The 27,462-nt window shown below is 43.5% G+C and overlaps 3 protein-coding genes and 1 long non-coding RNA gene across 5 annotated transcripts in view; 3 read left to right on the top strand and 1 right to left on the bottom strand.

The window, feature by feature from the left end:
- Positions 1 to 5,342, top strand: part of LOC308480853 (proto-oncogene Mas-like) — a 32,235-nt gene extending 26,893 nt beyond the window's left edge. The window contains exon 4 of the mRNA XM_081012770.1: positions 4,552 to 5,342. Coding sequence (XP_080868896.1) covers positions 4,552 to 5,116 — 565 coding nt within the window. The 3' untranslated portion in view covers positions 5,117 to 5,342. The remainder of the gene's footprint in view (positions 1 to 4,551) is intronic.
- On the top strand, positions 32 to 21,365 carry LOC308480859 (mas-related G-protein coupled receptor member H-like). 2 transcript variants are annotated; one of them, XM_081012783.1, is made up of 5 exons: positions 32 to 211; positions 5,542 to 5,624; positions 11,895 to 12,110; positions 12,837 to 12,933; positions 18,749 to 21,365. In XM_081012783.1, exon 5 carries the CDS (start codon positions 18,790 to 18,792, stop codon positions 19,780 to 19,782), a length of 993 nt encoding a protein of 330 aa, XP_080868909.1. In that variant the 5' UTR covers positions 32 to 211; positions 5,542 to 5,624; positions 11,895 to 12,110; positions 12,837 to 12,933; positions 18,749 to 18,789; the 3' UTR covers positions 19,783 to 21,365. The 2 variants fall into 2 exon arrangements, with proteins under 2 accessions (XP_080868909.1, XP_080868910.1); XM_081012784.1 differs by lacking the exons at positions 32 to 211; positions 5,542 to 5,624; positions 11,895 to 12,110 and adding an exon at positions 1,606 to 2,217 and having other exon boundaries at positions 12,878 to 12,933.
- On the top strand, positions 13,309 to 14,268 carry LOC308481815 (proto-oncogene Mas-like; the record flags this gene model as incomplete). Its single annotated transcript, XM_081014522.1, has 1 exon — positions 13,309 to 14,268. One exon carries the CDS (start codon positions 13,309 to 13,311, stop codon positions 14,266 to 14,268), a length of 960 nt encoding a protein of 319 aa, XP_080870648.1.
- Positions 21,366 to 22,641: 1,276 nt separating the features above from the next.
- Positions 22,642 to 27,219, bottom strand: LOC308481165. Its single transcript, XR_013988493.1, has 3 exons — positions 26,653 to 27,219; positions 22,822 to 23,587; positions 22,642 to 22,787 (listed from the first exon to the last, which is right to left on the bottom strand). It is a non-coding gene; the product is annotated as an uncharacterized lncRNA (long non-coding RNA).
- Positions 27,220 to 27,462: the final 243 nt, after the last annotated feature.

The following is a 27,462-nucleotide window of genomic DNA, read 5'->3' as shown; positions in this document are numbered from 1 at the left end:
TGACAAGAACAGATAGAAGAACTGATAGAAATTAGTGGGTGGAGCCCTCAACATCTTGCAGGAAGCTTGATAAAACATCACCTGTTTCTTTGGAGCTACATTCATTTCTGAAAATGCTCTGACCCCCTACTTATTCCAGCACAGGATATTCTAATTCCTTCTGCATTCCACACACCATCTCTGAAGATTGCTGATCAAGAGTTTCTCACAGGTATGCAAATGTTTCAAGTGGATGCAGTTTATTTGTAAAAGCAAGAGGGGAACCATAATTGGCTGGCAGAGGTGTGCATGCAGGAGGAATACCCTTGAAGAGATACCAGTTCCTTTGTGAGATAAATGGCATTCCTATTATTCTTTACTATATGCATTCTGTGATTAGAGAGCATGGATGAGAGCAGATTAGGGCACAATAAACTGTAGATTAAAATATCATTGTTGTTTTTCCATATGTGAACCATGACTGACTGGATGGTTTGTGTATTTGATATGTGGATTTAGGAACAGATTCAGATGTGTTACTCTACAGAACAAAATTGGATAAATAGTAACAAAAGCTACATATGCTTATTCTTAGTGCTCTGGCACAACTCAGTGACATCTGTTATCAAATTTATGTTCCAAATTTAACAGCTAAGTGCTGATTGTATCAGAATGAGAAATGGTGCTTAGTTTTGCATCTACGCTGCAGCAAGAAGAAAAAAGAGGAACTAGCGGCAGAACGAACAGCACAGTTAGATGCACTTTGCCCATGCTTGAAATCCTAAGTAACACAAAATGTATACAGTGGTACCTCGGGTTACATACGCTTCAGGTTACATACACTTCAGGTTACAGACTCGGCTAACCCCGAAATAGTGCTTCAGGTTAAGAACTATGCTTTAGGATAAGAACTGAAATCGTGCTCCGGCAGCGCAGCGTCAGCAGGAGGCCCCATTAGCTAAAGTGGTGCTTCAGGTTAAGAACAGTTTCAGGTTAAGTACGGACCTCCAGAACGAATTAAGTACTTAACCTGAGGTACCACTGTACTTGGAACATAAAGGCAAATGTCTAGGGTTTTGTCTGAAACAATAGGTGAGTATTTCAAGTAATCAGTTCCCTGTTTCTTCTCTGTCATTTCCCAAAATCCTATTGACCACTATGAGCAAGGGATTAATTTGGAGGGTCCCCTCTCCATTTGTGTCTTTTCCCCAGCCATTTAATTAACATATTTATCGTGAAAATAGATAATGGCCATATCTGCCCAATTCAAACTACACAAATTTTCAAATGTTTCCATTCATGTCTATGACTGACCCTCTAACATCCACTGGGATATATAAAAACAGGTTCTCAGGGCTCTCCCACACCTCATTTGGCCTTCCATTTCCCACCAGGAAAACCTTCTCCTTACTTCTGAATCGAAACAAATGACCATTGGGTTTTTCCACAGATTGCTGTTCATTTCAATTCAGAGGGAACGAGCATGGTTTTCAGGGGAAAGCTGAACAGCAAAGACAAGGTCACTTGGACCGGTGCCTGGAAAGTACCTGAAAACTGCGTGAAACTGTGCCTTTTTGGAATGGGACTGGTGGAAGGTGGACAAGCCCTCAATCTGAACAAGGAAAATGATCCAGCCAGAAAGTGCCATGTTATTTACTCTACATAGATGTTTACATACATATGTGTGCCTGACATCTTATTCAGCCATTCCATTCTGTTCTCCTCTCCCTCCTGGTTCTCCATTTCCGCCCTCTTAGACATTCAGAAGCCCCCCCCCCCCCCGGTCTGATTTCCAGGTTCCATAGTTACACCTGTGGGGCTCCATACACACCATTTATTCAAAGCATATCATTTCCCCCAAAGAAACCCAGACACTGTAGTTTTACCCCTCACCCAGTTGTTCCTTGCAACTTATTTCCTCACTTATCTCAAGAATGCTTCTCTATGACATCAAGACTTTGGAGGCAAGAACCTCCTCGTAACTTTCTTGACAACCAGTGAACAAAATTCTTCTTGCCACAGGATGTTGGGAAACTGCTTAAGAACAGATAAAGAGTAATGGCTGGAGCCCTAAACATCTTGCGGAGAGCTTGGTGATAAATCCATTTTATCCTCCTTGGGGTTGTAGTCAATTCTGCCAATCTTCTGACTACCTCCTCATTCCAGCACATGATTTTTTGCTTCTTGCTGCCTCCAACTCACCATTTTCTTAGACTGCTGATCAACAATTGCTCACAGGTATGTGAATGTCTCAAGTTGACATGGTTCATTTGCAAAAGTGGGAGAGGAACCAAAGACAGAAGTGCACATGCATTTCAGGCAGAAAAGCCCAGATTGATTTCCCGGAGAAGGGAATACTGGGCTGGACAAACCAATAATCTGCCTCACAAGTGCTCTACAGTAGGGATACAACAGTTTACTGGTGGTGGCAATTGTCCTTCTTATGATAGGAATTGCTATGTGAGAGACAAAGAATGGGGATTGAGGAGGGTCAACAGGAGAGGAATTAAAAAAAATGACCCTATTTTCATCTGAGGAATATTCAGGGATATGTCAATGTATTTGGGATTGAACAGAAGTGTCCCCATGTCCCGTAAAAAACAAAAACAAAAAGAGGTTGCTCTTCAAAGTTGTCCCGAGTGGGTTGGGAAATTAAAGAGCTGATGGGCCAGTAGAAAACCACAGGAGTGGAGATGACTGTTGTGTTCTGAAGCTGTTTGTAGGCTTCCCTTAAGCATCTGTTTGGCCACTGTGAGACCAGGACAGTGGATTTCAGTTGAGTTTTATTTTATCTGGTTTTGTTAAATATCACATTTTAATAATAGTACAAACTTACACATGCCTTCCCAAAGCATCGTTTTGTTATGGTTTTTTTTATGTTGAAAGCTTTCCACTGTGGCTGGGGAACGCAGTCAGATGTGTGGTGTACTAATAATCAAAATGGCTTTTGTTTTGGTGGTCACCAGAGCTGCTCAACTCCTTCTCCCGTTCCTCTTCTCCACTCCAGATTTGAAGCACTGAGCCCATCCAACCATCCCACTCCCAGGGTTTAGGACACGGTATGTTAGTTTGAGACGTCAAGTCTGACTCACAGAGCAGAAGAGGGGAATTTTAGTTCAAAAATGAAATGCTTAAAGACTTTCTGAGAGATCAGACACAAAGAGTAAGGATTGGACCTGTTACATCTACCTTCCTGAAGCTCAGCACTGGCACTCCACAGGGACGCGTGCTAAGTCCAAACCTGTATTCGTTGTATACATATGATTGCATTTCATCTGGCCCATCTACTGCAATTATTAAGTTTGCTTATGACACCACCATAATGGGTTTTATTACAGGCGGAAATGAATCTGCATACAGGGGGGAGGTTCAAAAGGTATCCACATGGTGCTCAGAGAACAATCTGCACCTAAACATTGGCAAGACAAAGGAGATGGTGTTGGACTTTTGGAGGAAGAAAGTCCCCCCCCCCCGTTGCATATCACGGGGGGCTGTGTGGAGAGAGTCTCTTCCTTTAAATACCTGGGAGTCCATCTTAGTGAAGACCAAACTTGGAAGGTCATACAGCACAGGTGGTTAGGAAGGCCCAAAAGAGACATCATTTCTTTAGGGTCTTGTGAAAGAACAAGGTTGGACAGCAACTGATGTTTTCCTTCTATCAGCCTCATACTGTATTATGGTGTGGTACGCTGGTTTGATAGCCATAGACAGAGTCCCTATGGAGGGTGGTTAAGACAACACACGATATCGTGGGCTGTCCCCTGAGTCCACTAGATGTCATTGTGGGAGACCGTTGTCTCAGAAGGGTGAGGAACATTCTAAGGGATGACTCACACCCTGGCCAGCACATGATAAGCTGCACCAACAGGTTAAAGAACATTTTCTACCCATGGGCTGTGAGGCTGCTGAATGGAAGACAGCAACATTGCAGCTGACGTTCAGGGTTGGTACGTACGACAGCACACAGAGTGTAACAAGGACTGAGAGATTGTGTGGGGGCGGGTTATTTAATCTCACTGTAAACAAGTGGTACAGTGACAATAAAGTATTTCTATTTCTAATATGAGTGTCTCACTTTAATATGGTTGAGCTTTGTAGGCAAAACTGACTCCACATTTGTTTCTTTTCTCCTGGTAGGAAGAGCCATGGAAGGAGTAGCTCAGAAGTAGAGATCCTGCAAGATGAGCAATGATGGCCTGGGATCCAGGTCCCCTTGGAATGCTTCATGGGAAGATATTGGAGCAGAAAATGGAACTGACCTCCTAACCCCCCAGGACGGTTTTGATCATGAATTATCAACATATCGTATAGCAGGCATTATTCTCCTTGTCTTAATTTCTGTTATTAGTATTTTTGGACTTATGGGGAATGGAACTGTCATCTGGTTTCTTGGTTTTTCCATGAAGAGGAATCCTTTCACCGCTTTCATACTACATCTGGCTGTTGCTGACCTTGGGGCTCTCATGAGCTTACCTTGTTGTTTGATTATGAGAATTTTGAGATTATTTTCATTCTCACCTTTGCATATAAACTTTTTCATAGTATTCGACTATTTGTTGTTGTCATTGACAGGTGTGTTTCTGCTGTCTTCCCACTTTGGCATCGATGCCACCGACCACCACACTTTTCCACCCTTGTGTGTGCCACAATATGGATCATTTCTTTCCTGCTCACTGTAATCAGCATGATTCTTTATTTTTTTAGAGATACAATGAATACCCTTTTCTATCTGCTTCTAATAAATGCTATACTTTGCCTCCCACTCATGACTGTTTCCACTCTGGTCCTGTTTATAAAAGTTTACTTCAGATCACAACTGAGGAAGAAGGGAAAAGCTTTAACAGCCATCCTGCTTGCCCTCCTCTTCTTCCTCTTCTTAGCTTTCCCATTAACTTGCATTTTATTAATCAGTTTTCCCCCTCCACTTATAGACTATAATGTTGTATTTTTTGCAATACCAGTTGGGTTATTATGCAGCTGCCTGAATAGCAGTATTAACCCACTGATTTATTTCCTGGTTGGGAGAAACAAGAGGGCTCGATCTAGGGAGAGCATGAAGGTCATACTCCAGAGACTTTTCAAAGAGGAGGAAAACTGCAGAGAGGAACAAGATGTTCCAGTTCAAACCCGGATGTGAAGACTTCAAAAAAGTTCAGAAAGCTTCATTTTCTATCTCTTGGTGTATTTCTTGATATTTGTTTTCCTCTGTACTCACTATTTTATGATTTTGGATTTATTTACTCTGTTAATTTTTGTCCTTGTTTCAGGAGTATCGTTAAAAGCCCCATGGATTGCTCATTTGGCAGGATTAATATTTTGTATGTTTTAGAAAATGAAATAAAAAGAAATGCCACTTCAACAGACTTTCAGTTGAGAAGGATGACTTGCTAAATGGTATAGAAAACACATTCATTGCCAAAGGGAATAGAGTAAAGAAATCTTCACATGTAGAGCTCGAATGTTTGAAGAAAACAGAAGAAAATATTTTCCCCAGATTTTTAAAAAAGTGCATTATGGAACATTCCACCAGTACAATCCTTATTGGCTCTGCTATTTTTCTAGAAAAAGAGCTGCAGAAACTCGCCATAAAGGTCTCCCTTGTTCTCTTATGGCACCCACCTGAGAGATGCCAGAAATGAGTTCCGGTGAGTTCTGGCTGAAAAAAAATCCCTGCTTATTATATGGATGTAGTGATGTAGAAATTATAACTATGTGCATATAGAAATAAAAAGAATTCTGCCATCTAAACCTTTATAGGGCAATGTGACAATTAGCAGATGTGGTTCATGACATCAATGTTTCTCTATCTTTCCAATAAAGTTTTTGAAAAAAACACCAGAGGATACAGGGGGGAGATGGTTCCATATCATGCCACAATGCACTTTCCACTCAGTGCTAGCCATCAAGCCTATATCTTGATGAATACACTGGACTCCTTTGCATGGTGAAGAACCGAAATCGCCATGGATAAAGACTCACCTTGACACATCATTCTATTGAGAAAGATTGGGATGAGGCATGACAATAAAGCAGTCAGGTGAAACCATGCAGTCCACTCTGCATTGCAGAGCAAAGACTCACCTCTGAGCAGGGGAGAAGATGACTGGGCTCCTCTTAAGCTGATTTGCTTTTCACTGGCACAACCTAAGTGACCCACCACAATATGCAAAGGCTCTAATGCAATTGAGAGGAAGCAAGCTGCTCACATAAAAAGCTAACCAAAAATCAGCCTGAGCAAGTAACACTCATCATCAGAATGGCACAAAGCCCTGATGGGTGACAGAGAAATATTACTGTTTTCCAACCCAGCTCCTACAATCTCTCTCTCTCTCTCTCTCTCTCTCTCTCTCTCTCTGTGTGTGTGTGTGTGTGTGTGAAAGTACCTTAAATCTGATTATTCAAAAGAGAGGAATTAACTTGCTGTTGGACTGATGCAGAAGGATTGAACCCAAGGATTGAGAATGAATTGTGAACCCAAGGATTGTGAATAGATTTGGGGATTGATGTCAGAAAATCTGAATGGTGAGGAAAGGGAATGATTCTGACATCTGAGTGTTGGATTGATTGGACAGCCAAGCCAATTCAGAACTGAGCAGTTCACCCTTCCCCATGTGAGAGATAGACAGAGAGAGTGTGAAGGTATTTGTCCATAAGCCCAGCCACCTTTTCTCCACATCCCACTGATCCTGCTGCTATAGTCAAACAAATAGATATCAAACATAAGGCACATCGTAAGAAGAAAACAAGTCATAAAGGCCAGCTGAAGAGTTGGCCTTTATGAAGAGCTTGTTTTATTAATCATTTTCTTATTATGATGTGTCTTGTTTTGATACAACCTTGTATGCAAATCATTTATTGTGTACTTGCCGATCAGAAGGTCAGTGGTTTGAATTCCCACAACGGGGTGAGCTCCCGTTGCTCGGTCCCTGCTCCTGCTAACCTAGCAGTTCGAAAGCACGTCAAAGTGCAAGTATATAAATAGGTACCGCTCCGGCGGGAAGGTAAGCGGCGTTTCTGTGCGTTGCCCTGGTTCGCCAGAAGTGGCTTAGTCATGCTGGCCACATGACCCGGAAGCTGTATGCCGGCTCCCTTGGCCAATAAAGCAAGATGAGCGCCGCAACCCCAGAGTCTGCCACGACCGGACCTAATGGTCAGGGGTCCCTTTACCTTTACCTTTACCTTTACCTATAGCTCTGTTTAGAGTAGGTAATGTCTTGATAATATAATGTTTTAAGTTTTTTGAATTAATCCAGCATATTTCCTTTTAATTGTTGAATGATTCTGTGTACATTGCGGCAGCCTTTGGCTATGTGCAATAAAACTGACTGACACAGGTATGTGAATGTTTCAAGTTGGTGCAGTTCATTTGCAAGAGCAAGAGGGGGACCATAATTGGGTGGCAGAGGTGAACGTGCAGGAGGACTACTCTTGAAGCAGAACCAGTTTCTTTGTGACATAAATGGTCCTGTTGTTATTCTTCATTATATGCATTCTGTGATTAGAGAGCATGGAAGAGATCAAATTGGGGTATAGAATCATAGAATCATAGAATCATAGAATCATAGAGTTGGAAGAGACCACAAGGGCTATCGATTCCAACCCCCTGCCACGCAGGAAACACCATCAGAGCACTCCTGACATATGGTTGTCAAGCCTCTGCTTAAAGACCTCCAAAGAAGGAGACTCCACCACACTCCTTGGCAGCAAATTCCACTGTCAAACAGCTCTTACTGTCAGGAAGTTCTTCCTAATGTTTAGGTGGAATCTTCTTTCTTGTAGTTTGGATCCATTGCTCCGTGTCCGCTTCTCTGGAGCAGCAGAAAACAACCTTTCTCCCTCCTCTACGTGACATCCTTTTATATATTTGAACATGGCTATCATATCACCCCTTAACCTCCTCTTCTCCAGGCTAAACATGCCCAGCTCCCTTAGCCGTTCCTCATAAGGCATCGTTTCCAGGGCTTTGACCATTTTGGTTGCCCTCCTCTGGACACGTTCCAGTTTGTCAGTGTCCTTCTTGAACTGTAGTGCCCAGAACTGGACACAGTACTCCAGGTGAGGTCTGACCAGAGCAGAATACAGTGGCACTATTACTTCCCTTGATCTAGGGTATAATAAACTGTAGGTTAAAATAATGTGTATTTTTTCCCCCATATGTCAGTAGTTGACTGGATTGTTTGTCTGTGTATTTAATATGTGGATTTAGGAACAGACCAAGATGTGTAATTCCAAGTCGGACTTTCTGATCCCCTTGGTCAGCACTGTCTGCTGTAAAGGGGGGGGGGGAGCATTCTCAATGATCCTCTAGGATCTCAAGGAGAGGATCTCCAGGATTTTCCCTCCCTTGGTCCCTTGAACTAGAGTCACCACAGATTAAATTTTGGCACCACTGCATGTAACATATGTATTATAATCCCCAAACTATAGTCCCTCTCCGGAACCACTTCTTATTATAGCTGCACAGTCTGTGATTTTCATTTTTTTAAAAAAGTGATGAAAAAGAGAATTTAAATTGGACCAATAAGAACAATGACCGCTCCCCACATCAACTAGGGGTGCCTTTTGCGTGGTCGCACACAGCCCCCCCCCCCCCGGATCCCAGTGCGGACCTTGGTAGTTTGGGCTGGCTTCATCCTCCCCAGGCTGGATATCTGGAGGTCTCCGCCTACCTCAGCCAATTGCCCAATCCCGCCTGGGGAGGCGTTACAAGGGGTTCAGCCAGGTAAGGGGAGGGACCACCCTGCCCACACAACAGAAGGTGAATCCTACCTGCGAAGTGTCAGTTGATTCCAGAGCTTCTCCCACCCTGCCCTCCCTCTGTTAAGTCTTCTTTTGCAGGTTAACCTCTTCTGCACAGGTATGCAGGCGCTGCTATGTCTTGGTCGCTGTTGAAGGGCCGCAAAGGAATTTTCCAGAATTGGCAGGTTTTGCCTTTCCAGTAGCAAAACGTCAAAACTTTGGCAGTTTCGGGCCTTGGGTGGAATCCTTTAGTCTATCTTCCTAAATGGGGTGTGTGTGTGAAGTGGTGACCCAGGCCCCCCTTGCAGCGGTGATCCCAGGGTTCCCTGTTAAAGGGGTCTTGAGGGGAGGCATTGGCCATATGCCGAGAGGTTGTCATTGCTGTCCCCTACAACGGCGGCGAAACAGGGGGTGGGCTCTCTGCTTGAACATATGTTCTCCAGAGCCAGCACAATCCCCACACATTCTGGATAACCCTGATGTCTTCCAGATCCCCGGCTGCGGACTGGGAAGGATAAACGCCCAATGCCTGAGCCAAGGTCTCCCTACACCTGAAATTTAATAAAGTTGTGGCCAATTGCAATCCCATAGCACGTTGTTTTGAGTCATTATTCCGCTCAGGGGTTGCCTGGGGTTGGGGGGACTCTGCCTGTCCACGCAAAAGTTACATACACTTTTTAACACTGCTGCTGTTGTTTTCCCAATATATTGCCTTGTTTTTGCCTCATTATCCTTTGAGTTACTCCACCATAAGTACCAAGCCCCATAAGTGCCAATCATAGGTACGAAACTCAGAACCAAGAAATCAAAGGAAGTCTTTAGATTCACAACTGAGATTCTTCTTGGTGTCCTATCTGTTATCAGATTTCTGTTTCACACTTAACAGCTAAGTTCTGATTGTATCAGAATCGGAAATAGTGGTTAGTTTTGCAACTAGGTTGCAGCTAGAAGACAAAAGAGGAACTAGTGGCCGAATGAACAGCACATTTAGATGCTCTTTGCCCATGCTGGAAATCCAAAGAAACACAAAATGTATACTTGGAACATAGAGGCAAATGTCCAGGGTTTTGGCAGGAACAATAGGTGAGTATTTCAAGTAATCAGTTCCCTGTTTCTTCTCTGTCACTTTGCAAAATCCCATTGAGCTCAATGAGCATTGGATTAATTGGAGGGTCCCCTCTCCATTTGTGTCTTTCCCCCCAACTATTTATTTGATATATCTGTTGTGAAAAATCAATAATGGCCATATCTGCCCAATTCAAACTACGCAAATTTTCAAATGTCTCCATTAATGTCTATGGCTGACCATCTAACACAGTGATGGCCAAACTTGGTCCTCCAGCTGTTTTGGGACTACAACTCCCATCATCCCTAGCTAACAGGACCAGTGGTCAGGAATGATGGGTGTTGTAGTCCGAAAACAGCTAGAGGACCAAGTTTGGCCACCACTGCTATAACATCTCACGGGGCATATAAAAACAGGTTCTCAGGGCTCCTCCACACCTCATTTGGCCTTCCATTTCCTGCCCAGGAAAACCCTCTCTGTACTGCTGAATCGAAACAAATGACCATTGGGTTTTCTGCAGATTGCTGTTCATTCCAATTCAGAGGCAAAGAGTGTGTTTTTCATGGGAAAGCTGCACTGCAAAGGCAAGGGCACTTGGACCAGTGCCTGGAAGGTCTCCGGAGAAGGCTTGAAACTGTGTCTTTTTGGAATGGGACTGGTGGATGGGTGGATGAACCCTCAATTTGAACAAGGAAAATGATCTAGCCAGAACATGCCATGTTATTTACTGTACATAGATCTTTACATACATATGTGTGTGTGTGTCATCTCATCCAACCATTCCATTGTGTCCTCCTCTCCCACCTGGTTAACCATTGTGCACCTCTTAGTCATTCAAAAGCCCCCCCCCCATTTCCAGGTTCCATAACTACACCTGGGGGCTCCATACACACCATGAATTCAAAGCATATCATCTCCCCCAAAGAATCTCAAGCACTGTAGTTTTGACCCTCACCCAGTTGCTGCCTGCAACTTATTTTCTCACTTATCTCAAGAATGCTATTCTATGCAGTGGCGTAGCGTGGGGGGTGCCAGGGGTGCCGGCCGCACCGGGCGCAACATTTGGGGGGGCGCGTTTGGCCGGCCCTCCTCGAGGAAGCAGGAACCCCACTGTCCTCGGACCTCCTCCGAAGGCTGGCGGTGGGGCGGAGAGACCTTCTCCCCGCGCCAGCCTTCGGAAGGCTGCTCCGAAGCCTGGCGGTGGGGCGGAGAGACCTCCTCCCGCCGCCAGGCTTCGGAAGGCTGCTCCGAAGGCTGGCGGTGGGAGGAGGTCTCTCCGCCCCACCGCCAGCCTTCAGAAGGCTCCTCCGAAGCCTGGCGGTGGGGCGGAGAGACCTTCTCCCTGCGCCAGCCTTCGGAAGGCTGCTCCGAAGCCTGGCGGTGGGGCGGAGAGACCTCCTCCCGCCGCCAGGCTTCGGAAGGCTGCTCCGAAGGCTGGCGGCGGGAGGAGGTCTCTCCGCCCCACCGCCAGCCTTCGGAAGGCTCCTCCGAAGCCTGGCGGTGGGGCGGAGAGACCTTCTCCCCGCGCCAGCCTTCGGATGGCTGCTCCGAAGCCTGGCGGTGGGGCGGAGAGACCTTCTCCCCGCGCCAGCCTTCGGAAGGATGCTCTGAAGCCTGGCGGTGGGGCGGAGAGACCTTCTCCCCGCGCCAGCCTTCGGAAGGCTGCTCCGAAGCCTGGCGGTGGGGCGGAGAGACCTTCTCCCCGCGCCAGCCTTCGGAAGGATGCTCCGAAGCCTGGCGGTGGGGCGGAGAGACCTTCTCCCTGCACCAGCCTTCGGAAGGCTGCTCCGAAGCCTGGCGGTGGGGCGGAGAGACCTTCTCCCCGCGCCAGCCTTCGGATGGCTGTCCTGAAGACTTGTGGTGGGAGCAGTGGCGTAGCGTGGGGGGTGCAGGGGGGCCTGCTGCACCTGGCGCAACATCTGGGGGGGGGCGCGGAAGAGACTCGAGTGCTAATATCCACGGGTTAGGGGGCGCAAATTACTTGCCTTGCCCCGGGTGCTGAGAACCCATGCTACGCCACTGATTCTATGACATCAAGACTTTGGAGGCAAGAACCTCCTGTGTAATCAGCTCTCTTGACAACCAATGAACAAAATTCTTCTTGCCACAGGATGTTGGCAAATTGCTTAAGAACAGATGAAGAGTAATGGGTGGAGCCCTAAACATCTTGGGGAGAGCTTGGTGATACATCTATTTTCTCCTCCTTGGGTCTGTAGTCAATTCTGCCAATCTTCTGACTACCTCTTCATTCCAGCACATGATTTTGTGCTGCTTGCTGTCTCCAACTCACCTTGTCTTTAGACGGCTAATCAACAGTTGCTCACAGGTATGTGAATGTCTCAAGTTGACATAGTTCATTTGCAAAAGTGGGAGAGGAACCAAAGGCAGAAGTGTACATGCATTTAAGGCAGAAAAGCCCAAATTGAATCCCTGAAGTAGGAATACTGGGCTGGACAAACCAATAATCTGCCTCACAAGTGCTCTACAGTAGGGATACAACAGTTTACTGGTGGTGGCAATTGTCCTTCTTATGATAGGAAATGCTATGTGAGAGTCAAAGAATCGGGGTTGAGGGGGATCAATAGGAGAGGAGTTTAAAATGACCCTATTTTCATCTGAGGAATGTTTGGGGATGTGTCAATGTATCTGGGATTGAACAGAAGTGTCCCCAATGCCCTGTAAAACAACAACAACAGGTTGCTCTTCAGAGTTGCCTGAAGTGGGTTGTGAAATTAAAGAGCTGATGGGCCAGCAGAAAACCACAGGAGTGGAGATGACTGTTGTGTTCTGAAGCTGTTTGTAGGCTTCCCTTAAGGATCTGTTTGGCCATTGGGAGACCAGGACAGTGGATTTCAGTTGAGTTTTATTTATTCTGGTTTTGTTAAATATCACATTTTAATAATAATAATAATAATAACTCACATATGCGTTCCCAAAGCATTGTTTCGTTATGTTTTTATTTATGTTGAAAGCCATCAACTGTGGCTGGGGAACCCAGTCAGATGGGCTGGATACTAATAATAATAATGGCTTTTGTTTTCCTGATCTCCAGAGCCATTCAACTCCTTCTCCTGTTCCTCTTCTCCACTCCAGATCTGAAGCACTGAGCCTATCCAACCACCCCACTCCCAGTGTTTAGGACAGAATACGTAAGTTTCAGATGTTAAGACTGACTCTGAGAGCAGAAGAGGGGAAATTTAGTTTAGCTTACTGATGCTGTGCCTGCAGATTTTTTTACAGGGAGGAAAAATCTATAACCCCTCCCCGTACTGCATTTCCCCCTAAACCTTTGAAACTGATAAGTTTTGACAAGAATTCCAATGAACAATATTCCTAAAGTGTTTGTTTGTTTGTTTGTTTATCGGTCATGAATTCCCACTACAGCATGTCTCTTTTATTATTGTATGAATGTCTCACTTTAATATGGTTGAACTGTATAGCAAAAAAATGAATCCACATTTGTTTATTTACTCTTGGTAGGAAGAGCCATACAAGAAATAGCTCAAAAGCAGAAATTAAGCAAGATGAGCTATGGTAGCCTGGGAACCTGGTCCACTTTGAATGGAACCGGCAATGGAACTGGGCTCCCCAACTCCCAACATGGTTCTGGTGATATATTTTCATCGATTTTTTTAACAGAAATTATCATCGTCATCTTCATTTCACTTATTAGCATTTTTGGAATCATTGGGAATGGAACTGTCATCTGGTTTCTTGGCTTTTGCATGAAGAGGAATCCTTTCACCACCTTCATCCTGCATCTGGCTGCTGCTGACCTTGGGACACTCATATGCTTATTTACTCTTTCCATTATACATCTTCTGATGTTATTTTCATTTTCATTCTCATATAATTCATTTCTATATTGGGGTTCCATTCTTTTTTTATTCATGTGCAACACTGGTCAATATCTGTTGACAGCCATTAGCATGGACAGATGTGTTTCTGTCGTCTTTCCCCTTTGGCATCGATGCCACAGACCACCATACTTTTCCACCCTTGTGTGTGCCACAATATGGATCATTGCTTTCCTGATCACTGTAATCTTCATAATTCTTTTTATTTGTAGAGTTAAAACAAAACACTTTTTCTACCTGCTTCTAATGAATGCTATACTTTGCCTCCCACTCATGACTGTTTCCACTCTGGTCCTGTTTTTAAAAGTTTACTTTAGATCACAACAGAGGAAGAAGGGGAAAGCTTTAACAGCCATCCTACTTGCCCTCCTCTTCTTCCTCTTCTTAGCTTTCCCATTTACTTGCATTTTATTATATATTCTCTGCAATGGTGGAAACAAAGCTGAGCTATTTCTTGGCCTTTTATGCAGCTGCCTAAACAGCAGTGTTAACCCACTGATTTATTTCCTGATTGGACGAAAGAAAAACAGTCCTTCAAGGGAGAGCTTGAAGGTCATATACCAGAGGGTTTTCAAGGAGGAAGATTGCAGAAAGAAGCGAGATGTTCCGGTCCAAACCCGGATCTGATGACTTTAATAAAGAATCGAGCCATAAAAAAGATTATGAACTGAAAGTGGAGATGACAGATGTACCTTTCCCTGTTTATCTGTTTGCTTTGTAACACAAAGCCTTTAATTTATTTATTTTTTTAAAAAACTGGTTATGTTTTTCCCCAGAAGGCTTCATTTTCTATCTCTTATTAGATTTCTTGGTACTTGTTCTACTCTGAACTCAGTATCATATTATTATGAATATATATGTTAATATTCACAGATTGTATATCTCTGGGGGGACATAGAGGTAAACCCTCATTTCCATTTTTTTCCCCAATGGCAGGTTATTATTCATTGAATTTATATATTATTATTATTTATTGAATTTATATACCACCCTATACCTTGAGGTCTCAAATGAGTAAAGCCTGCGGTTCTTTGTGGTTCTTTTAATTTCTTCTTAACTGTTTCATTATTTATTATTATTATTATTGGGGTGTTTTTTTAAAAAAAAGTCTATACCAGCTTATGCAGTGATGGTTGTGCGCTCTCTGAACAAAAGCTAAGCATTTTCCTAATTAGAAATTGCCAGGGGGCCATACTCCATAAGATATCACAGTGGAGAAAATTAATGTCAAAATGAGGTATTTGTGCTGGGGGAAAACCCATGAATAGAATTAGAGATCGATGTCAGAAGGTCTGAATGGTGAGAGAAGGGAATGATTCTGACACCTGAGTGTTGGATAGATTGGACAGCCAAGCAAATTCAGAGTTGAGCGGTTCATCCTTCCCCTTGTGAGAGAGGGACAGAGAGTGTGCGAAGTGAGGAAGCAGAGCTGAGTAGAAAGGTATTTTTCTTAATCCTACCCACCTCTCCTCCACTGCCCACTGATCCTGAAGCCATAGTACAACAAATATATATCGAACATAAGGCACCAAAGTCCATTATCTTCATGTTATTTTAGATGATGTTCAATTGTGCAGCAAAACATTGTCATCTGACCGATTAATGAAAGAAAATCTAATGTTTCAAAAGAGAGGAATGAACTTGTTGTTGGACTTCTGCAGAAGGATTGAGCCCAAGGATTGAGAATTGAATGTCATCTGAGGTCCAGATCTTTAATCATCCCCATAATGTTTATGCATATAGTTATTACATATATAGTTATTTCCCCCATTATATAAGTTTGGGGTCTGATCCTTTTGTAACTGTCTTCACCAACAGGAAACACCCAACTATCTTCTGCAGATGTCCAAGCAAGATAGCTCTGGTGGTAAAAAAAACAAAGCCCTGGCATTTAACTGTCAAGAACATGTGCCCTGTATACCATTCTCATACAGAGTCTTCTATACCACATATTTCAATCTCTTATGCAGTACTATCAAGTTGATACTACCCATGTTTGGACTCCTGTAGCAGAAAAGGCATAAACCCACAGAACAACCCAAAGAAAATTCAGTGGAATGGGATATTGAATGAGTGAGTGAGGAAAAAACTGTAAACCTGGTGGAAGGGGGCATGCAGTGGGTCTCTCTCTCTCTCTCTCTCTCTCTCTCTCACACACACACACACACACACACCATCTCTTAGTCTCGCTCTTCCTTTGCATGGTGAAGAACCAAAATCCCCATGGATAAAGACTCACCTTGACACATCATTCCAGTCAACACTTATTAATAAGGATTGGGATGGGGCATGAGAATAAAGCAGTCAGGTGAAACCATGCAGTCCACTCTGCATTGCAGAGCAAAGAGTCACCTCTGAGCAGGGGAGAAGATGACTGGGCGCCTCTTAAGCTGATTAGCTTTTCACTGGCACAACCTAAGTGACCCACCACAATGTGAAAGGCTCTAATGCAATTGAGAGGCAGCAAGCTGCTCACATAAAAGGGTAACCAAAAATTCCAGATCTTATAATTTATTATGAAGCAGCATGCCTTACTTAGATTTGGGATTGGATCAAATTGGAAAAAGAAGAGGCAACAGAGTTGGAAGGACATGATAACAGATTTGGTTGGCATGTATATTTGTGGTATGGGAAAGCAAAAGTACATAAAGGATTCCACAATCATATAATACAAACAAACCAAAGAAAATTCAGCGGCATGAGATATGGAATTAGTGAGTGGAAAAAACAGAGAACCAGGTGGAAGGGGGCAAACAGTAGCGCTCTCTCTCTCTCTCTCTCTCTCTCTCTCTCCTTCTCTCCCAGTTTTCCCAATTCTGCTTGATTTACAATTTTCTCACAATTTACAAGATTATAAGACTGATCGAGTTTACAAGAAATCACCACTCAATCATTCCCAGCCCAACACTGCAAGCATCGCTAGATCCACCAGTGAATATGAAGAGAAAGGGAGAGAAAAGCAGGGAGAGTGACAGCATAAAGTATCTATGGATGGGGGTGGAAGACCGGTAGCCAAGCTACTCTTAAAGGTCCATGGGACAGATTGCAGCTTTGCTAAAACTACAAGCTAGCTGCAACTCCACTGTCACTTCAAGAGTAGCTTAAATCAGGATTTCTCCTGGCAAAAGGAAGAAGCTGTGGTGGCTTAATTGTTTCTGTAGTGGTCCATCAGATTCGGGGCAGTTGGAGAGTATATTATTGTGGGACATGATCATGGGTACATATGTCCAGTCTCAGCCACATGAATTCTTAACCTTCTCCAGGCTATCATAAATAATTTCCTCTCCTGGGGCCACCACCAGCAGAGCTACTAAAAAGGCCTGCTCTGCTGATCTTAATACCTTGAGGGTGGAACCTTATAGAGAAGAATGTTTTGGAGCCTAAGCTATTAGGGGCTTTAAATATGGTATCTATTATACGAATATCTCTGAGTTTCTTGTGTATCCGTGATGCTGCTTAAGCATGAAAAAATAAAGAGAAGTTCTGACTGTCATCAAAATAGATATTTCTCCTGATTGCATCACAGAGAAGCTTTCTGGTTCAGCAGTGTACTTGTGCAATTTTCTTAAGAATCCCTTTCCAAGATATTAAGCCTCAGGAGGCAAGACTCTCATCCTAAGCTAAGAAAGAGTCTCATTCTAAGAATCTCATCATTAGCTTTCTTAATAACCAATGAAACAAACTCCTCTTACCGCATGACTTTTCAAACTGATTCAGGGGAAATGAAAATGAGTTGGGGGGGGTAGTCCTAAACTTGTTGCCCTCAACTTGAGAACACATCTGTTTTTCCCTTGGGGTTGCATTCATTTCTGCAAATCTTCTGCCCTACTTAGTTATTCCAGCACAGGGTATTGTATTTCTTCTTGTTGTCCACTCATTCTGTCCAAAGATTGCTGATCAACAGTTTCTTACAGGCATGTGAATGTCTTAAGTTGATTTAATTCATTTGCAAAAGCAGGAGGGGCCCCATAGACTGGCAGAGGAGTACATGTTTCTCAGGCAGGAAGACACAGATTGAATTCCAGGGGTCTTCTGTTGAAAAGATTTATTGGTTTGTTTCATTCATAAACTATACATTAAAAGAGGGCAATGTCAGGTCTCAGCCAGACTGGTCTGTCTATACATTTTATGTATGGACTTGGAAACAGATGAAGATAAATAGCACCAATTCAGACTTCCTTTTTCCAGGAACAAGTTTACACTTTAAAGCTCCATGTCATAGCTTTAAAGTGTGGAAATTGAGCTTTAAAGCATGACCCTACATTGAAACCACAGAGGGAAGGTAAGATCCATACCTTCCATAGTCCCTTCCCATAGTCACCTCTTGTTATATCTAGATGGACAGTGATTTTCTAAAAGAGAAGAATAAATGAACATCTGAGAACTTGATGAAGCCATTCATTCTATGCTATCCTTTCTGAAACGACTAGGATTTTTACCACAGTATTCCAAGTGTAGAATCAACATAGATTTTTATAACTGCATCATTTTATTAGAAGTTTCATTTTGAATCCTTTTGCTAACAATCCCTAACATTGAATTCTCCATTTGTCAAAGCTGCTGCACAGTGGGTCAGCATTTTCATCAAGCTACCCACCACATCCACAATATCTCCTTCTCGGTCATTCATCACTAGTTCAAATCCCATTGAATGAATATAGAGATATAGAGACCTTGCATAAAACTTTACCAAAAATCTTGATGGTGGTTTCTTGTCCTTCTGTGTGTTGTTGTTGCTGCTGTTTTAATATATATATATACTGAGATGAGCTTTGCCATTAACTATTTCCCCTTCCTATGCAAGAAGAATTTTAAGAATGCCTGAACAGAGTCCACCTCGAGTCTTCTAATCACTAGAAAATGTATTGAATTAGTCTTCAAGATTTCAAAAGGGATTGCCTGTAAACTTTCAAGCAATTTCTAGCACCCATAAGGACTCTTCTATTTTTATAAAATTAAAAACTAAACCTGTAAAGAGGATTAATTTTGCACCCCATATCACATTGTTCTGCTGCCCCATGGTATTTTGCAATCTAGACATGCATCAGTGTAATAAGGTTCAGTTTTATAGACAGAACTGACTCAATCTTTGTTTCTTTTTTCCTAGGAGAAACCATACAAGACATAGCTGAGAAGCATAGATTGAGCATGATGAGAAACAACAGCATGGAATCCCTGTCCCTTTTGGATACTGCAGAGAATGGAAACCGAACAAACAATGGCACCGAGCTCCCCAAAAATAATAATCCCTATTTTGAATTAGGGGCTCAAGAAATGGCATTGATTATTACTGCCGTCTTTAGTTTTGTTATTTGCATTTTTGGACTTATTGGGAATGGAACTGTCATCTGGTTTCTTGGCTTTCACATGAAAAGGAATCTTTTCACCACCTTCATATTGCACCTGGCTGTTGCTGACCTCGGGGTCATCATATGCTCGATTGCTTTGCTAATATTGCTACCTCTGCTTGTATTTTCACCCTCATTGGCAAATATCACCTGGTTAATATTTTTTGGTATCAGTACTTTCTTTTTTTTCTACATGTGCATCACTAGTCAACTTCTGTTGACAGCCATCAGCGTTGACAGGTGTGTTTCTGTCCTCTTTCCAATTTGGCATCGATGTCACCGGCCACAGCACTTGTCTACCATTGTTTGTGCTCTCATATGGATCCTTACTTTCCTATCCATTGGATTATGCATTTATGCTTCTTTGGAGTACCTTTCTGAGAAATTATTTTTCTTCCTCTTCCTGGTTCCTCCTGTGCTTTGCTTTCCACTCATGATTATCTCCACAGTGATCCTGCTTATAAAAGTTTGCTTCAGATCACAACGGAGGAAGAAGGGAAGGGTCTTAAGAGCCATCCTTCTTGCTCTCCTCTTCTTCCTCTTTTTCACTTTTACATTAACTTTCATGATTTTACTTCTGTTTCTTGGGTTTGATATCTCATCACCTTCACTAATTGTTGGACACTTATGCAGCTGTCTAAACAGCAGTGTTAACCCACTGATTTATTTCCTGGTTGGAAGAAAGAAACAGAGTCGCTCAAGGGAGAGCATGAAGGTTGCATTGTGGAGGCTTTTCAAGGAGGAGGAACATGGAAGAGAGGAGCTAGAACTCCGAGTCAGCCCCCAGATATAATGCTTCAAAAGAATCAGAATGCTTTACTTTTCTGCTCAGGAACTCAAAGAAACCAAAACAAATTGTGATTATTTAATAGATAGTACAATCTGTGAATTATTGGGCTACGTACACACAAATAGTGTCCTCCCTAAAGGAGGGCACATGTTGTGGTGAGACCTGGAGACTGACCTCCTGGCTGTGGGTGGGTCTATTGGATAGCTACAACACGCAATTGGTAGGTCCCTAGTTGCTGGGTTTAATCTGGCCAATGGGGTGCAGTCCAAACGAATTGAGAGACTCATGCACGTGTCCCAGAGCTTCCTCTTTCGGCTCATGCATCGGAACACCCTCACACCTCTCCCTAATTTTAGGGCATTTTGTGATTGACCTTGCTATGCTGTCGTGTATCATCTGTCGTTGGGACAGGGGCACGGCAGGAATTTTCCCCACTTGGCTGATTGGCTGTAGCCATTTGGGTTTCACCTGCCACGTAGCAATTCATCACAACTTGTAAGGTTGTGGATAGGCACTGGTTCATTTGATAGGGATGGGAGAATGGTCTCGCCATCCCTATGTGAAAGGTATTCTGTTAAAGGAATCCAGGGACTCAACTTGGTTTGGTCAACCGCCGAAAGGGTGTTGTGCCCGTGCCTGAGTCCAGGGGAGCATCTGGGGAGTGAACAGAGTCTGTTCCCAGGCTTTTCACCTGCCTCAGGTGTTCACCCTTGACTGACCTATGATAGAGCTCTGCGTCAGCACTACCTGCAAGGGTGTAGGGAGCTAGTTGAACCAGAGCCTATGCAACCACTCACTTTTCTGTAATCAATAAAGTTGTGGCCTAAATTCTGCCAAAAACCAAAACTAAAATTTGAGTCAAATGTGTCTTTATTTAGGCACATTTATGTAGACAAAAACTGCAACATTAGCCTCAGAAAACCTCATTTCTTACAGTTGTGCCAAATTGGGTGAAGTCATGCTAAAGTATTGGTTTGTTCCACCATATCAGGTGGAATGCTCTTTCTAGGAAGTCTTGCCTGGCACCTTTATTTCATATGTTTAGGCACCAGGCAGAAATGTTCCTCTATACCCAAGCCTTCAGCTGATTCACCTTAAATGTGTTTGATGGAGGGGGGTTATTCATTTGTTTTTGTTTTATTAAATATTTTGTGTTATCATTTTTATGTTCTGAACTGCCCTGTAATCTTCAGAAGAAGGGCAATATGTAAATTTAATACATAAATAAACAAAACTATTACGAATGGTGTCTCCAAACATACTCGAAGACTGCAGCCTCCAGGAACCTTCATACTAATTTGGGCAACATCTCTAGAAGCATCCAAATCAGCACAGTTGTGAACCATCACAACACATTAGGCAGCAGTACTTTCTGAGTCACAGATTGGCACAATTTTGTTGGGGGTTGTTGCTGTTAATATTTTGTATCTGTATTTTGTCTCTTATGATTTATGTGGAAATTGTTTACTTTGACTGTGTACTTTTTGATATTTTCTTTATTGTTTATTACTACCTTTGTTATGTTTGAAGTTAGGTAACGTTGTAAGGTCTTAACTTTGGAAAGGCAGCATAAAAATAAAATGATTGATTGATGGGGGGCACTGCTGTTGTGCCCTGCTTGTATGTTTTGGTGCTTGTTTTACACTGTTCTCACTGTTTTTAAATAATGAATAATATTCCTCAAATAAAATTAAAAAAGATAATGGAGCTTGTGGTAACCAATTGACGGAAACCAGCCGCCATTTTGGGGTGCAAGGCAAAGAAAAACACACACAAAGGCAAATATTTCCATGGACGGAGGGTAAAAAGCTCCTTCCTCTCTCTCCTCCGATTTTATTATCCTTTGTTCTCTCCAGCCGCATGGCTGCATTCCAATGTCTCACGTTACCTCATCCGGTCAAGCTTTAACCCACCCACAAACCATATAGGGTTACACTGCCCAGAGGGGGGAACATAACTCCTTATAGGGTCAATACATTCTAATACATTGTAAGCTCAGAGTGCTGGTCACCGAGGTCAGCAAGGCACCAGGTGGCACTACAAGCCTTTTCCATGACTTCCTGGCTCCCACATGCCCTCTTTCTTTATTTATTTAATCAGAGTCATATATGTCAGTACCAATACGGTTATATCGAGCGCGATAGGCGACTCTTGTGAGACCGGAAGCGGGCCGCGGACTGGAGAACCATGCAGTACATACAGAAATTAAAGAAGGAATACATTGTATACAGCAACACAAAATAATGCAAATAACTACTATAATGATCACTAAAATCAATAAATGTCGAAGCCAACTTCCATCTGGAAGCCAAGAATATAACCATGCCCATGGATCAACGGAAGGAGGGGGGGCAAACGGATTGTGGGCTACCATGGTTTCCATATGGTCGATTGTCGCAGATATGCTGACATTATTATCAGGAATAAACATGCAGCAGTGAGAATGAACAAGCGCACAAACTCCTCCTTTTGAAGCTAAAATCACATCCAAAGTATAACGATTCTGTAAAACCACTTCTCTCATTGCAGACACCTCCTGGTTGAGTTCCTTCAAAGCTTTTATGGTATCATTGAATAATCCTTCAGTCCAATTTGCTAGCCGATGGAGGTCCCTATAGTTCATTGCTGCACCCACTGAGGGCAGCAAGGCTCGAGAGACCTGGGTACCGATATATTGATTTATGGGTGAATTTACCTCCCGACGATTTCGCAGTCTAAGAGAAGATGGTAACTTATCAACCTTATACAACAATGGAACCACGAGACCCAATGTACATGTGCCTGTGAGGTTTCGAGGAATGGCTTTGTATGCTTTTTCGCCACAAAGCAATCATAACTCTCTTTGGAGTAAATAGCTGATATTACTACTCTGTTGGGACCAATTAAAGGCTGCAGTAAATAAGGAACTGATATGAAATTGCTCATCTGTGGTATTTGCTAAGCCAGGGATAGAAGAATTCAGACGCCAATTTGCATGGTAGGTTTCTTTCCTAGTTTTTAGCCATGCACTGGTATCGCTTCTAAAGCACTGAGATTGGTCACTGTATGTTCCTGTAAGAGAACAAGAGCTATTAAACATGAATTTCAATGTATATTGACAGTTTGGATATATGCCCCATGATTCTTTCCCCTCTTTAATTTGAAAACAAATGGGGGCAGGCTCATGGAGGGTCAATTGTACTGGAGGCCAAAAAGTTTGCTTAGGGGATATAATATTAGTAAATTGAAAAGATCCATTGACAGGCACGCCATGAAGCATTATGCCTGAATGACTGGCAAAGGGCGGCATGTGCATACATAACCAACATTTAGAAGCATGCAATAAACTGGTAAACTTAATCATATCTTGCACAAAAATATTATTCCTCCATATCTTATGATAATTTTCTCCCCTAAAAGTCTTTGTCAACAATGCTGTTCTTATAGTTCGAGAGTGGCTGAGCCGTGGATACTGCCAGCCAGAGTAGGATTCAGGCGACAGCTGCTTGCCAGCCGATAAGGTGAAATATGGTGGCTGCAACTGGATTGTGTCGTCTGCTTCTCTTCCTTGTATAATGATGCAGCAAAAGATGGCAAGGCAAATGGTTAGGAAGGCACTTCCGCAGTTGAAGGGACTCGCCATGGCCGCATGCATCGAGCTGGAACCCACAAAGGCTTGTCCTCGACGTCCACTGCCGCGTACCCTCGTCCCCACGTGATCAGCGGAACAGGTCCATGCCACGCAGGATCGGGCAAGCGTCGGTACACCACCAAGGGGCGGGGGAGTGCCTCCTCCTTCCTAAAATGCAATTCCGCGGGAGTATGGGTCCTATTATGTGGATATAAAAGATGGTTAAGTACAAAAAGAACTTGGTGAACAGCCGAAGGGATATCTGCTGTTGGTATGCTTCGGCCGCCAAGCTGTTTAAGCAATAGTGTTTTGAACGTCAGGTGTGCTCTTTCCACTATAGCTTGACCTGTGGAGTTAAAGGGTATGCCATGAGTTAATTTCACATTCCACAACATACAAAATTCTGAAAATGTTTTAGAAATATATGCTGGACCATTATCAGTTTTGATACGCGCAGGTTTACCCATGACTGAGAAACAGCGGATAGTGTGCTGAATGACATGCCGAGCTGTTTCCCCCCTCATGGGCGTAGCCCATATGAATCCAGAGTGGGTGTCCACCGTGAGGTGAACCTTGGAGAGTGGAGCCAACACAGGTGTGTGTGTGACATCCATCTGCCAACACGCCAATGCAGACGTGCCCCTAGGATTGACAGCATCAAAAGGAATGGCCAGCTGAGATTTAGAACAAGAAGCACATTGGGAAACTATATCCCTTGCTTGGGCCAAAGGAATAGAAAACTGCTTTGCCAATGCTTTCGCAGGAAGGTGAAAGGTGTTATGACATAGTATAGGATCAGAAAAGAGAGAAAAGGCAGAAATGTTCTTCAGTGCTGCATCTGCTCTTGCATTGCCCTCTGCTAAATACCCTGGGTGCGATGTGTGGGAGCGAAGATGTGCAACATAATAAGGGAACTCTCTGTGCTGAAGTAAGGCCTGCAGGGCAAGAAACAAGGAAAACAAGTCAGAATCCAAGGAAGGAGTTATATAAGATATTGGTAAAATAGCAAAAAGGCGATATACATACTGAGTATCCACAATAAGATTGAAAGGTTGAGTAGGAAAGGATTAAAAGGCAAGAATCACAGCTGCTAGCTCAGCTCGCTGAGCGGAAGACTGTGGAGGGGTAAATAAGCATTTCCATTTTCCTCCCTCCTCCCATGTCACCACCCCCCTACTTTTCGTTCCATCCGTGAAGAGGGTTAGTGCAGAGGGGAGAGGTGTGAGAGACAAGGGGGTAGCCAAAACATAGGTGACCTGTGCCAGAAATGTCAAACGGTCATCCTTTGGAGGATTAAAAATGATGACACCTATAAAATCAGCCAAAGCAATTTGCACGGCAGCATTTGTGATCAATAAATGCTGCTGTTCAGTCTGTGAAAAAGGCAAATAAATCGATGCAACATCAAAACCGCTCAAAGCTATTGCTCGTGAACGTCCTTTGATAACAATGTCTGATGTGGATTCAATTACTGAATAAATGTTCTTCGGAGGGGTATGAGGTAAATGTAACCATTCTATAATGCAGATAGTCTTCTTCTTGTCCGTCTGAGCATATAAAATTCCTGTTGGCAACAATGGTGTAGCAAACACTGCCAGATGCAGCTTGTGTGCAGCACCTCTAGGTGGCGCATGCGGAAAGGTTTCAATGCTTCACTCACAAAATGTTGACAAAGTGTAGGGGAGTTCCGCATGCCTTGAGGCAGGACAATCCACTGATATCGCTGGTTGGGCTGCGAATTGTGATATACTGGCAATGTAAAAGCAAACTGTTCCTTGTCTGCTGGAGCCAGTGGGATGAAGATGGTTCAATGTGGCCGAAAGTCAATTGTTCAGAAATAAGCTGTTCAGAAACAAGATGGTATCATTGCTGTGGATTTTCCTTTTGGTGGAGGCCACCGTTCTACCCACACTGAGGTATCGGTGATCCTGGTTTGCCACGCTGGAAACGTTGTATCGGTGGCTACAGGCTGGTTTTTATTTTGCGCTGCCACCAGCAGATGAGCTGCTGTACCTACAGACTGACAAATGCGAAGCATGGCTGCTGTGTCTGTGGCAGGATTGTGTATTATCGGTTGTAACACAACCTTACAATCCTCATTGGCATTTCCAAAGGCCAATTGTTTGATAATAATTTGTTTGGCTTCAGGATTTTCAATTTGGCGACTCACTGCTGTAATCAGCCTGTCCATAAAGGAAGAATATGATTCTCTAGGTTCTTGTCTGATTGAACCCCACCTCGACTGGATACTGGTGGGTTCCGGGATTTTTCTCATTGCTTGTTGAGCAGCAAGAGCAGTATCCCTCAATAAAATCTGCAGCAGTGTGGCTTGTACTGAAGCCTGAGCAAAGGGCCCACGCCCCATCATAGCATCCATCACATCTGCGAGGGTAAGATTAGGATTATTCCCTCTTGCTTGTTGCAGTAAGGAAGGAGCATAACCACGACAGGCGATTTCCCATTCATGAGCAAATAATACACCAGCTGATGGGGGTAAAACTGTACGTGCCAAAAGCTTGATGTCATCTGGCACCAACAGCTGGGCTAATGTGGCTTCCAAAAGCGCCTGTGTGAATGGTGCTTGAAGTCCATTTGTCCTGACTGACAATTGGAGCTCTTTCAAGATTTTAAAGTCAAAAGGTTGGTGCTGGGCTTGAGTTCCTGCTGGAGCACCAGCAGGGGGCACAATAACAGGGAATGCCAGGGTATCCTGAGATAAGGAACAGGCAAGGGCTGCACGTTGAAAGGGGGTAGCTGGTTCTGCTGCTGAAAGAGCAGGGTCATTTCCAGCCAGACCACGGTATTTTTGCAGGATTGGGTCCTCTGGTGAGGAACTGTAATCTGGAGGTTTGGGTTCTGGAGCTGCTGGCAGGGCAAGGATTGGGACAGATGGCAGAACAGCAGACTGAATCAAAGAAGCTGGAGGTTGTGCTGGCAATGCAGCCAGGGAGATATTTTTTGGTGATAAAGAACCCATAGCATATCGAACCTTGCACCAAGCATTTAAAATTCGAACACCTATGGAGGGATGCCCATGAAAATGTGTCCCTATTTTGTCCCAAAGTTTCAGTTCCCATGTTCCGTCCAAAGGGAACCAGGAACAGTGTTCATGAATGCACAGAATAAGCTGTATCAAATCACCCTCTGGAACTTCCAATTTGTTGGAGGAGAGGAGAAATTTTAAGTCTTTTAAAAAGTTCTGTTGGGGAGTAGTCAAAGAGCTGCCCATTCTAAAATAAGATAAAAAAGAGAATCGAACTCACCGGGATCTTTTTTAAAGATGTAAAGCGCTTTGCAATCCTTGCCGGACGTAGTGAGTCGATGATAACCACTGCTTGGATCGAAAATCCTCTCACAGTTTCTTTTTAAATCCTCTTAGTCTGCCTCAGACTGTTTGCTTCAAGTTGCTTCTTTTTTCTCTTTTAAAAACCTCAGCCGTATCCTTTTATTCTTCCTCAGAGAGGGCACCACTTGTGGTAACCAATTGACGGAAACCAGCCGTCATTTTGGGGTGCAAGGCAAAGAAAAACACACACAAAGGCAAATATTTCCATGGACGGAGGGTAAAAAGCTCCTTCCTCTCTCTCCTCCGATTTTATTATCCTTTGTTCTCTCCAGCCGCATGGCTGCATTCCAATGTCTCACGTTACCTCATCCGGTCAAGCTTTAACCCACCCACAAACCATATAGGGTTACACTGCCCAGAGGGGGGAACATAACTCCTTATAGGGTCAATACATTCTAATACATTGTAAGCTCAGAGTGCTGGTCACCGAGGTCAGCAAGGCACCAGGTGGCACTACAAGCCTTTTCCATGACTTCCTGGCTCCCACAGGAGCATGTGAAACACCAAATAGGTATTGGAAGGGAATTTGAGCAGTCTTATACATACAATTAAATTATTATAACTAAGTATTAATTTGAAAACATATCAATTCAAAGCAGTTTACTTACCATAAATACCAACTGCACAACAATTGTGGTTGCTGCTGCTGTTGCGTGCCATAACAATCTCTGAGCCATGTGGAATTCCAGCAGTTATGGGAACTTACTCAGGGTCCGTGTATCCTTTC

The sequence above is a fragment of the Podarcis pityusensis genome (assembly GCF_964106645.2).
Source record: "Podarcis pityusensis genome assembly, chromosome: 7".
NCBI classification, from domain to species: domain Eukaryota; kingdom Metazoa; phylum Chordata; class Lepidosauria; order Squamata; family Lacertidae; genus Podarcis; species Podarcis pityusensis.
This window is presented reverse-complemented; position numbering and strand designations above follow the sequence as displayed.